General features: G+C 40.9%; 1 protein-coding gene across 1 annotated transcript in view; it reads left to right on the forward strand.

Annotated features, from left to right (window-relative positions):
• The first annotated feature begins 833 nt into the window (after nt 1–833).
• ADAMTSL3 (ADAMTS like 3) overlaps nt 834–13,070 on the forward strand; it is a 366,454-nt gene continuing 354,217 nt past the window's right edge. Inside the window, exons 1-2 of the mRNA XM_033920055.1 lie at nt 834–1,440; nt 5,185–5,289. Of these exons, the coding sequence (XP_033775946.1) occupies nt 5,209–5,289 (81 nt within the window). The 5' untranslated portion in view covers nt 834–1,440; nt 5,185–5,208. The remainder of the gene's footprint in view (nt 1,441–5,184; nt 5,290–13,070) is intronic.

The following is a 13,070-nucleotide window of genomic DNA, read 5'->3' on the forward strand; positions in this document are numbered from 1 at the left end:
GCAGGGATGCTGAAAAGTTCTTAGTCCAACCAACTTCCTGAATTCTGAGCTTTATTTTGCCACTGTAGCTGAAAAGAGTGCTATTTTATTTTGCAATGTGCCAATCTACAGAATCGTAATGCTATGTTTTGACATTGTTTCAGATCATTGATTGAACCATGTCAACAAAAAGTGTGGAACTCTTGAAGTTCCTAATCCTGCAGAAGAACACTCCAAAGGAAATCCTTGACTGTATGATGCAAACAATGAGGGACCAATGCAAATCATACTCTACAATGAAGAAGTGGAGATTTCGAAACCGAAGATGCAACAAGGTCTGAAAGGCCTCAAACGGTGTCAAATCCTGAAACTGACCTGATTTTAGCAAATCAGTGAATATCAGCTAAAACAATTGCGGAGAAACTACAGATATCCAGGGAATGTATTGGGTGTATAATCCATGAGCAGCTGAATATGCAGAAGCTGTCTGCCAAGTGAGTGCCCAAATGTTTGAATGCTGACAAGAAACGATGTTGAGTGGACACCTCCAAGTTGATTTTGCTGCATTTTCAGTGAGCTGGTGCCAACTTTTTGGAACGACTAATTTCTGTTGAAACAACAGTCCATTTGATGGCGGCACTCAGGTTCTCCAAGGCCAAGGAAATTCAAAACCCAAAAGTCAACAGGATAGATAATGACCACTGGTTTGGGATCAAGGAGGTGTAATGACTGACTATCTTCCAAAAAAACAGATAAATGGGGTGGGGCATGAGCGGGGTGGGGCCAGGGGGAGCCCAGTGTACTTGTGTGTCTAGGGGCCCTTGAAGAATTAATCCTGCCCTTGAGAAAGGGTGGCATTTTTCAAGTGATTTCAAGGTAATTGCAGCAGCAGAGCAGTATTTCAGTGATCAAACAGAGTATTTTTGGAAACATTACAGAAACCGATATGTGTTGAATTTAGGGCTGAATAGATATGTTTCATGGCTGAGAACTTTTCAGCACCCCTCGTACTATTTTGGTTGCGTTTCCTACACATTGGAAAACACATTTCTAGTGCTAGCCTAGTGTATTTGTCCCGGTCCTTTGCGTTCTATTGCTACCAAGTGCCAGCACCTGAAAGAGGCTCCGTTCCCCCCTTCTTCCAGCAGGGGACGCTCGTCGCACTCTTTCCTCATAGAGCTGGAGTCCGCTGCTCTCTACGGCGGACGCTGCTTTTACCCCATCAGAGTCACTGCAGAGCCGGGTCGAGCAGATCACGACTTCTGGGGCCGAGGCTAAGGCAAGACTTTGGCGTTTTCAGAAAATCATGCTCTTCGCTCAGAGAACATGCTTGTTTGGGGTTTCGCTTGCCCCCGCCAACACCGAAATGAAATTTGCGTCTCTTTAGAAAACTGACTTTGCTTTTTCCCACGTATAAATTGTCCACAATCGCAGGAGAATTGGGAGTCTTCTAGATTGAGGGTGAGTGTGGCTATATTAACCGTAGAGCAACCTAATAAGAGTGGCATTTCTTTATTTCTGTTGTGCAGCGTGAAAAATAATGTCATTTCAGGATTGCACAGACGGCCAGAAGTTCCCCGGCAATAATATGTCGCACGTGGAGATTGTAGACTTTATGTGTTTTCTTTTTACAGCTGCGAATGTTCTAGATGTTTAACTTCAGGAATGTGGGGCAAAGGGGCTCATAGAGTGGACATGATCAGGGTGCATGTGAACGGTTTAATCCGCTTCTTTTTTTTTTTTTTTTGTTGCCAAAGGTACTACAGTACTTTGTTTTTTAAATTTTCTATACTGTTCTCCCAGGGGAGCTCAGAGCAGTTTCCATGAATTTATTCAGATATTCAAGCATTTTTCCCTGTCTGTCCCAGTTGGTTTATAATCTATGTAATGCACCTGGGGTAATGGGGAGGGGATTAAGTGTCTTGCCTAGGGTCACAAGGAGCATTGTGGGTTTGAACCCTCAATCTCAGGGTGCTGAGGCTGTAGCTTTAATCACTGTGCCACTCTAGAAATCAAAATGTAGTAAAAGTGAACCAAGTAAAGGACAATCAAGCCATTGTGACATCACTGAGGAGGTTGGCTCTTAAGCATTGGTGGAATGAAGCTTTATGACATCACAATACCAGCTCTGGTTATCAGAGGCTGAAACTTGTCACACTATTTATTCAATTTTCTATATTCTCCCAGGGAGCTCGGAAAAGTTTACATGAATTTGTTCAGGTACTCAACACCTTTCCCTGTCTGTTCTGGCGGACTCACAGTCTAATGTGCCTGGGGCAATGGGGGAGGGGATTAAATGACTTGGCCAGGGTCACAAGGAGCAGTGTGGGTTTGAACCCACAACCTCAGGGTGCTGAGGCTGTAGCTTTAACCACTGCGCCACACTCTTCCCTAAAGGTAATTAGCTAAGTGATGTGTCGTTCATCCTGTTGCTTGCAGGCTGCTTTTAAATTGTCCATTATTTGCCTTGATAAAGCTTTATGAGTTAGTGATTTCTCAAAAGTAGGACACTGTAATATTTAGTCATGTTAAACAATTAGATAGTAAAGGTGGTGCTTTTTTTCCCCCCAAACGTTGAATTGAACCAGTCCTAACATTAAAATGCAAATTGTATAGCGCTGGTGGATAATGAGAGCGATGTCATTTACAAACTGACAAAGTGGAATCTAAAATGTTTCAGCCTTGGAAAGCAGCTTTGTGGGTTGTGCAAGTCAGTTTCCGGGTGGAATCTTAATTATAGTGATTTGCTGAAAGCATTTGACAGGTGCAGGACGTGGGGGTGTTTGAATAACTAGCTTTTCCCTTTGGGACACGTGTGATCTATGAAAAGCGCATGTTTTGAAAGATGAGCATTGCATTTAACCCGCTCAGGGTTTGCAGATATGTCACTCAGGCATTGCTGATTTCTCGGCGATTCCAGTCTGCAGGATTTTGGTTATAAGAGATTCTATCTCCAGAATAGATTCTTTGTTAATAATGCAAAGTTTCTTCTTGCAGGTTGACATGGGTTTGGAAGTGTATGTGTGCGTGTACACCAGAGCTGATAATCGGACGTGGGTCAAAAAAATTGGATGGGTCAGTGTGTGTGACCCACTGACCCATGATCAAATTTGTCCATAGCAGTTCAAAATTTTAATATACTGCTGAAAATAATATTTATTTTTTTCTTCTGATTTCAGTGTATTGTAATGCAATAAAACGGAAAAAGCTGCAGAATTAATTAGGCCTAATTACAATTGTGGCATGTGTTTTTCTGTCATCTATGAATGAATGGAAATTGCATTACGCTTCTAAAGTGTGTAATGAACCAACAACGTTTTACGGACAATAGAATGTCATTACAGTTGTCCATTCATCGCCTAAACAGAAGTTTGATAGATTCATCGCCTAAACAGAAGTTACACTAAAACCAAATCTTTTACTTCTAATATGTCCACTCTTGCGTAAAATGTATTTTTAATAATCTGCATAATGTAATTCGCTGATTGTCCAGCTCTCTTCAGTGTGAACCGCCTAGAAGTCGTACGATTATGGCGGTATAGAAGAATAAAGTTGTTATTATTATTAAAATAACGAACGTTAAGTTTGACAAAGTGGAATGCAGAATAGTAGAGAGTGAACAAAGTATATGTTATTATTATTATTACTAGCTGATGCCCCGGCGTTGCACGGGTATTTAATTATAGCAATAACACTGTAAATGGATTCAAATAAAGATACTTTATAGTGGTGAATGAAATTATTTTTTTACAGCTTAATAAAAAGTACAATATTCAAATTATAATGTGAAATATTTGACAAAATGAATACAATACAACTAACGCAAAACGTGATTATAAACAACATTTTTAGTTTCACCTCCTGGAGCAAGAACATATAAATTCTTGGGTGAACCCACCCTTGAGCAAGCAACATAGAGTTGTGGACCGCGAGACCCCCAGAACATATCACCCCAGGTAGTGAGGGATCTGCATACCAAGTTTCGTTAAAATCGGTCAAGCCGTTTTGAATTACTGTGAGAATGGCAGCTTTTTACATTTTTTCCATTGACATGAATGGGTGAAATCTGATTTTCTGTTTGTAGCTCCGCCCACATGTGCAGGTGGGCCGCGAGACCCCCAGAACATATCACCCCAGGTAGTGAGGGATCTGCATACCAAGTTTCGTTCAAATCGGTCAAGCCGTTTTAGAATTACTGTGAGAATGGCAGCTTTTTACATTTTTTCCATTGACATGAATGGGTGAAATCTGATTTTCTGTTTGTAGCTCCGCCCACGTGTGCAGGTGGGCCGCGAGACCCCCAGAACATATCACCCCAGGTAGTGAGGGATCTGCATACCAAGTTTCGTTCAAATCGGTCAAGCCGTTTTTGCGTGATCGCGGCACATACACACACACATACATACCTCCGATTTTATATATATATATATATATATATATATATATATATATATTATAAAACTATGTTCCATTTGTGGCTGTGCCTTGCTTGGCTTTTGTAGAGTGTTGTATTTACCTTATTGAACAGAGCCATGTTTGCTATTGTGTTTTTGGTGGAGCTGAATAAAGATGATTTAAAATAAATAAATAAAATAAGATGAGATTTTACACCATTGCTGTCCCAATTAGAACTAGTTTGGTAGTTAATACTGCAGTGTCAGCAAGAGGCTTATATTCGTCACTTGTAGCCTTATCAGCTGATGCTGTGTCTGGAGCTGAGAAACGTACTGCGGTCCTGGGGGTCAAAGGTGTGATGGGCCACAAAAGATGATTACACATGAGTTAGTGTGGCTTTGACAGCAGCTGCAGGGCAGCTACCCCCCAACCCCCAAGTTGCCATCCTAAGCAACTGCCTAGTCTAATGGTTTATGCTGGCCCCGTTTGTGCATCAACTGTTCGTCCTCTCCAGAAAATGCCAGTTGGACTGTTGAGAAAATGCAAACGAAACCTGCGCCTTCTCAGGGTCCAAGAGTGCAGTTTTTCTTCTTAATTGAGACTGTCATCTTTCAGATTGCTCATGGCATGTACAAGTCTGATTTTCTAGCCAGCAAAAACCTGCCATGTTTGGATTGCATTGATTCCAGCGAGCAGCTCCGCTTTTTTTGCACAGTGTTTTTTTTTACTTATTGAGATTCTGGCGGTGCACACTTGGATTTGTTTATATTTAATTTTTTTTTTCTCTCTCTCTCTCTCATACACACTTAGGCTGAAGCAGGACAGGACAGCGGTATGAGGCCGCCCAAGGAAAACCAGACGTTGCTCATGTGGATGATAAGCCTCCTGGCTCTTATATTATGCCCTGCCCTGCAGGTAGGAGGCATTTTGTCATGTTTAAGTTTGGAATGTGTAAGACCATGCACCTGGTTTTATTAAAGCAGATTCTGCATGTTTTGCATTTTTCATGGAGCTTTTCCAGAGTTGAAGTGCACAGAAATAAATCGGCAAACAAGTTAGAGGTGATACCTAGTGAGACAGCTGTTAACCATTTTTCGAAAATTAAATTCCTTTTATTAGCACTAGTGCAGAATAAGATCAAATCAATTCTGGAAAGTAAATGGGTTTAATTTGGGTGGGGATGGGGAGACAAAAGCACCCACTGCTAATATTACTTTTCTTGCCCCGCTCTACTCCCTCCTAGAATAAGCAGGTAAACTATACCTATATCTGATGGTTAGAGCAGCAGGCTGAATACCAAGGAAACAGGGTTCAATTCTCATTGATAGTCTTTCTGGTGTTGGGCAAGTTGCTTAGGGGCCCTTTTGCTAAGCTAACATGCACCTAACAGCTTAAAATGGCACACCACAGGATATGCTCAAGCATCCTGCGATAACTGCCAAATTAGTGTGCACTAATAAGAACATAAGAAATGCCCTACTGGGACAGACAGAAGGTCCATCAAGCCCAGTGTCCTGTTTCCAACAGTGACCAACCCAAGTACCTGGCAAGATCCCAAGTAGTAAAACCGATTATAAGCAGTGGATTTCCCCAAGCCATCTCATTCATGACCTATGGACTTCTCTTTTAGGAAATTATCCAAACCTTTTTAAAACCCTGCTAAGCTAACTGATTTCTGTGCGATAGAAATTTTTTTGTCATTTTCTTCAGAGGGGGCATGACAGTGGGCAGAGTGTAGGCGTTCCAGTGCTAATATGTTGGTGCAGGATTACTATGTGAGTCCTGACTGCCTAAAAAATGGATGTTAGTAAGTGCTCATGTAATTTTATTTAATAGTACACAAAATGAAAACACAAATGAAGACCTATGTACCACACTACCATTGGACAAACCAAATAGGAAAAGGGGTGGGACAGTGGTCTCTGGATGATACAGGAAAAAATTTATTAAAATATATATATATATTATTTATATATATATTTATATATATATATATATATATATATATATATATATATATATATATATATATATATATATATATATATATATATATATATATATATATATAAAAATAAAACCAGAGACTAACCCCCTCCCTTTTATGAAGCCACGTTCCTATGAGCATCGGAGCTAATACTGCCATGGCTGGCGATAAAAGGTAGGTAAGAGTCATAAAAACACATTTAAAACAATATAATAAGGCATATAATTCAAGAAAGCATATATTTGGCTGATTACAATTGAACATAAGAATTGCCGCTACTTGGTCAGACCAGTGGTCCATCGAGCCCAGCAGTCCGCTCCCGCGGTGGCCCTTAGGTCAAAGACCAGTGCCCTAACTGAATCTAGCCTTACCTGCGTACGTTCTGGTTCAGCAAGAACATATGTAACCCTTTCTTGAATCCATGGAGGATGCTTTCACCTATAACAGCCTCTGGAAGAGCATTCCAGTTTTCCACCACTCTCTGGGTGAAGAAGAACTTCCTTAACGTTTGTACGGAATCTTTTCCCTCTCGTTCTCTCCACCTTGGAGAGGGTGAACAACCTGTCTTTCTCTACTAAGTCAATTGCCTTCATTATCTTGAATGTTTCGATCATGTCCCCTCTGTCTCCTCTTTTCAAGGGAGAAGAGGCCCAGTTTCTCTAATCTCTCACTGTTATGGCATTTTTAGTTGACATGCGTTGAATTAAATTGTATGGTAAGGGCAAATAATGAGCAACGTTTCTTCTAAATGTCCTGTGTCTCCTTCAGAACAAAGTTGCTCGGTATAAGAGGGAATTTCTCACAGCTGCTGCTAATACATTGCTGTTTCTTGTGACTCACCCCATGCAGAGGTGTGGTTGATCGTGTCTTGGGCAGGACTAAAATCTACACATTCATAGGAAATCAAGTGTATGGGGAGAATAATTCCACATTGGGTTTTGAACCCAGGATATCTTAACCCCCCCCACCAAAAAAAAAAACCACACCACAAAACCCCAAAAACAAACCTTACCCCTCCGCAGGAGAAACTTCCCCCAAATGGAGGTTCATATTTAAATGCTGTCTTTTTGGATTACCAGGAAAATTCATCACAGATGATTTCAGTCACAGTCTACCTCATGTTATGAACTGTATTTATTATTTCAAACACTGGCTTATTGCCACTTAACCTTACAAAGCTATTGTTTTTATTCAGTACAACCATCGCTCTTGAATGCTTTCTGTTATTGATTTCATACTCCAGCATGCATCTGTGGTCAGCAGAACTGTGCTTTCAATGTGGGATATGTTGTATCTAACTCATCACCAATGGCCCATAAAGATAATTTGAGTACAGATGAAACAACCCCTAGCTTTTTATGGGGTGTTTTTTTTTTTTTTAATCTGCGCTGTTCTTACTTTTTGTGTAGTCGGAGAGCTTTCACTTCTTGGGAATTTGAGACACCATAAAATGTTCTGTGGACCACGGAGTCGCATTTTTTTACGGTCTGTCTGTTAGTCATTTCCAGCTTTGTCATCTCCCAATCTGGAAAATAAATGCAGTCCTTGAAGAAGAGCTAAGAAATATCCATCTCCTTCCTCCGTGTTTTCTGACATGTCTTTTAAAATGTCATTTCTGCTTTGGGCCTAGAGAATGAGGTCGCTTTTACACTCAGTAGCTTAACCTGTTTTGTGCATTTAGGGCCTACTGCATGGAGCTTTGTTCCCTATAGGCAAACAAAAAAGGAAAAAAAAACATTACATCACTCTGTAGTCCTACCCTATTTCAAGGCACAAATATTAGAATCTGCCATAGGCAATGCTTAAAATACGTATATACTTAAACATAATTAGTCTGCTTCCATGAATATGGGAGCAGAAACTTAAAAACAATATTTAAAGCCCAAAATGGACTTGTTTGACCCTAAAACAGTTTCAGGGGGCCCGAACTATAACATAAAAATACGAAATAGCTAAATACCAAACATGATACATGAATTCAATGTAAATCACTTGCATTTTGTTTCTCCACCAGTTAGAGGATATAAATTTTAAAACATCATCAACATCTTTTCTCACATCAGGCAGCATTATGGGGTAAAGATCTGGAACAACTACTTATGCTCGCTAAAACTTATGGGGAATTTAGGAGATACCTAAAAACATATCTGTTCCTGAAGTACTTAGTTAGCTGATTTGTACAATCTTATTCCACAATAACTGATCTCTAGAGCTGTTAATCACTAGCTTCTACTTTGTTAGTTTTACTTAATTTGTAGCATTTGTAACCATTGTAAATCGCATAAAACTTCACGGTCCTGCGGTATATAAACATTATTATTATCATTGACTACAATAAAATCACAAGAAAAATAACGAAGGTGACTGTCTGGTGTTCAGTCTCGTTTATTGAATACTAGTCATTAAGCCCGTTACATTAACGGGTGCTAGAATATATGTCTGTCTGTCTTTATTTCTGTCTCTCTCCCTCCCGCTATCTTTCTTTCTGTCTGTCTCTCTCCCTGGCCCCCTTTGTCTGTCTGTCTTTCTGTCTCTCCCTGCCCCTGTGTCTTTCTTCTTTTCTTTCTGTCTCCCTTCCTCCCGCTGTCTGTCTTTCTTTCTATCTATCTGTCTGTCTCTCTCCCTGCCTCCTATGCAGCAGCATTTCTCTCCCCCTCCCCCCCACTTCTCTGTGCAGCCACAGCAGCATTCCCTCCCTCCACACCACTTCCCTGAGCAGCAGCGTTTTCCCTTCCCCCCCCTTTCCCTTCTCACGGTCTAGCCAGCTTCTTTAGTCCGTTGCCGCCCCCTCCCCTTCCCTTTCCTTCCCGCGGTCCTGACAAACCTGCCGACTCCAGCCTGCAACTCTCTGCACACTGCTTCGGGGCCTTCTACTGCCCTGATTTACTCTGCCGCGTCTCTGATGATGGCAGATGAGGGTGTCGATCTAATACCAAGAATGAAATCTCTACCTATAAAAGAATGCTGCTGTTTAAAGTCTCATTACATTCACACTTCATTAAAATAACTTTCTAAAATCCTTTCAATTTGCCTCATTTGAAAAAATTCAACCGAGCAGAATGTTATGTTTATAAAATAGGCAGCAGTATACTCAGTAAGAATAACACCTCATACTTCTAAGCAGAATTTAAATTAACCTGATTCTGCTGACACAAATACACCATCTCCCATTTTACATTTAAAGATCTTTTACTAACAACTCATTACTTACTTTGATAGTTTAGAAGTTTATATAGTACAGTCCTTGTACCTTGTGGCTCCCTAAACAGAAGTACTGGCTCACCATTGATGAAGATGAAAATTTACTCAATACCCTAAATCCTCACAAAAAGTTAATGACAAAACTCAGTACACCTTAGTACGAGGGTCATTTCATAAATAATGCAAGTATTTCTTTACAACCCTTCAATATAGTCTCCCTGCTTTGCAATGACCAGGTCCCAACGTCCGGGAAGCTTTATTATTCCATCCAAGACAGTTTTTATTCAGTTGCCGAATAGCTTGGGTAACGTCGGAAGAAAACTCTTCCAGAGATGCAAAACGATGTCCACGCGTGGGTTGTTTCAACTTTGGAAAAAGGTCAAAGTCTGGTGGACTCATGTCTGGACTGTAGGGAGCATGAGGTAACACCTCCCAGCCGTATTTGCGTAGTTTTTCAATGACAACATTCCCTATGTGCGGGCAAGCGTTGTCGTGAAGAATGAGTGGCCCAGCCAAGAACAACTGAGGTCGGGTTTTGTGCATTTTTCTGTGCAATTTGTTTTGCAAAAAAAATCACAATAATACACTGGTGTGACACTTCTTCCACATGGAACTTTGTTATGATGATGCTTTCATGATCATAAGCAAAAATCATCATTTGTTTGACTTTTGATTGAGCTCGTCAAAATTTTTTTGGTCGTGGGGAAGATGGAACTCTCCACTCGTCATTGAAAAACTACGCAAATACGGCTGGGAGGTGTTACCTCATGCTCCCTACAGTCCAGACATGAGTCCACCAGACTTTGACCTTTTTCCAAAGTTGAAACAACCTATGCGCGGACTTCCTTCCTGCCCGATAAGAGCATGCAGTGGGGGCGGGTCTCGGGGGGGGGGGGGATTTTCCGATTGGAAAATCTGGCAACCCTAAGCAGTGTTAAAGAGGAAGAAATGACTCATCCTAACAGTGTGTGTTGTGTGTGTAGATGCAAATGTTCAGCATAAGAAATTGATCATTTGGTGCAACATTTTTTCTTTCTGTGCTATCTGTATGCTTTATTTATATATTAGATTTAAACATTTTATCAAGCATTTAAACATCTTGTACAGAAAAGACTGAATTTAGGTATATAACTTAGGAAAAAGTTAAGGCAAATATAACCTTAAAAATAAACAATCTCAAGTCCTCAAATGTGGATACAAAGAGTGAGTGAAGAAGATTAGACAAACGCCTAAATAAAGGAGAAAGTAACCCCCTTTTCTATTAAACTGCGCTAGCAGTTTGTAGCGCAGAGTGCCGTGCTGAATGGCGACGGGACTAAATCACGCGAGTCAACGGCGCGCCGACAACTGAGCGCAAGGTTGACGGCGCGCCGAAGAAAAGCACTATTTTAAAGGGCTCCGACGGGGGGGTATGGGGGGAACCCCCCCCACTTTATTTAACAGACATTTCGCTGGCGTTGTGGGGGGTTTGGGGGGTTGTAACCCCCCACATTATACTTAAAACTGAACTTTTTCCCTAAAAAACAGGCAAAAAGTTTGGTTTCAAGTATAATGAGGGGGGTTACAACACCCCAAACCCCCCTCAACGCCAGCACGATGTCTGTTAAGTAAAATAGGGGGGTTCCCCACCAACACCCCCCATCGGAACCCTTTAAAATAGTGCTTTTCTTCGGCGCTCAGTTGTCTGCGCGCCGTTGTCTTGCGCGATTTTGTCTATGAACCGTGCTGAATGGCCCATGCTGCTCCCGACACTCATAGGAACTCTTTGAGCGTTGGAAGCAGCATGGGCCGTTCAGCGCGGCTCATCGTGCTAAAAACTGCTAGTGCAGTTTAATAGAAGAGGCCCTTAATGTCCGATTGCTGGATTTAGGAGTCAAAATTATTCATTTTAAGTCGTCGTTATTCCCTCCCCTTCAAGGCGTCTCAAAGAAAGAAAGTTAGTTAAGCGAGTAGGATCAAAAAATACATATTTTACAGATTTATATTTAACTGCATTTGCAAGGACACCTAAGAAAAAAAAATGCCACCAATCGAAGTTACTCCCGATTTCAAAATAAGAAGTTGTCGTCTCCGTTTCTGGGTTTCTCTAGACACGTCAGGAAATATCTGTATACAAAAACCAAGAAACTCTTTGTCTGTTCCTAAAAAACCAGTTTCCATGATCCAATTCTTATCAGGAAGTAATGCCACCGTTATTAGAAGAGTTGCAGGTTTAGCTATTCCCTTATCTAAAATCTCGAACATTGTCGTTAAATCTAATTGTAGTTCTTGTGGAAAAGATCCCACTGCTTGTTGTTGCTGATCTTTAAAAGGAAGATAATAACTGTATGCATTTAATGAGTTTTAGCACCTTATAACTACATATTTCTACAGTTAGCTAAGCAGAAAGATTTTAGTTAATATAGCTAGCTTGATAAATATAAAAACATGTTTGGCTAATTGTCATCGTCTGATCTAAGATAAATGCCTGTTAAATCTCATAAATAAGGAACAGTTTTACATGATGGATTAGATTAGTGGCAGACATGGTGAGGTCATGGAATCTGCTTTTCATAGATTGTTTCTGAAAACGTTTTGTCAAAGGCAATTGTATTCCACGAGACTTCCCAACTGCTTCTTCTGCTACTGGAGCATCCTGCATCTGCAAAGAGGCCAAGTCTCACTCAGGAGGAGCGTGTCACGCTCATTTCTCACTCTTACATGCTTTGAGCCCTATTTCTCACTCATCAGAGCTTCAGTATCTTATCTTTATTAAAATTTGGTATACAGTAAACTCCTGCGAATTCGCGTTTCGCAAATTGCGGACTCAGTAATTTGCGGTATTTTCCAACTGCCTTTTCCTTGTACTAAAGTCATGGTTACACCAATCAGGAGCTGCTTTGACACACTATCTGGCATGTCAAAGCAGCTCCTGATTGGTGTAGCCTGACTTTAGTAACAGGAAGAGGCGGTCGGAGCATACTGCGAGTGATTTTCTGCCCCCGCCGGCGCCCCAGCTGCCCTCTCCTGCCTTTTGACAGGTGAAAAACCGTATTCACAGTTTTTTGAAATTTGTGGGGGTTCCTATGCACAATACAACCCCCCTAAAAAAACAAAAAAAACCCACTGCAAGGTGTGCATTACAACGATTTACAAAAGGTTAAGTACAATATAAAATGAAGTACAAAAAGCATCATAAAAATATACATTATAGTAAAACAAAATGATACATTAAACAGTGCAAAATAATAAAATCAACAACTCAAAGATTGCGAGAACAGGTGCGTTTAGAGTGATTTCTTAAATTCAGAAATTATGGAAAGGTCCCTAATGTGTGTGTGTGTGGGGGGGAGGGGGGGAAGATCACTCCATAGTTTTGGGCCAATATAACAAAAGAGCATCATGAGGATGTGAAACAAATTTTTGACAGGCGGAGACAGAAGATGCAGTCAGTCGAACGGAGGGAACAGGAAAGCAGTGGCGTAACAATGGTGAGTGGCGTACGGGACTGTGCCACCCCTTCTCCGTC

The sequence above is a fragment of the Geotrypetes seraphini genome, chromosome 14 (assembly GCF_902459505.1).
Source record: "Geotrypetes seraphini chromosome 14, aGeoSer1.1, whole genome shotgun sequence".
Taxonomy (NCBI): domain Eukaryota; kingdom Metazoa; phylum Chordata; class Amphibia; order Gymnophiona; family Dermophiidae; genus Geotrypetes; species Geotrypetes seraphini.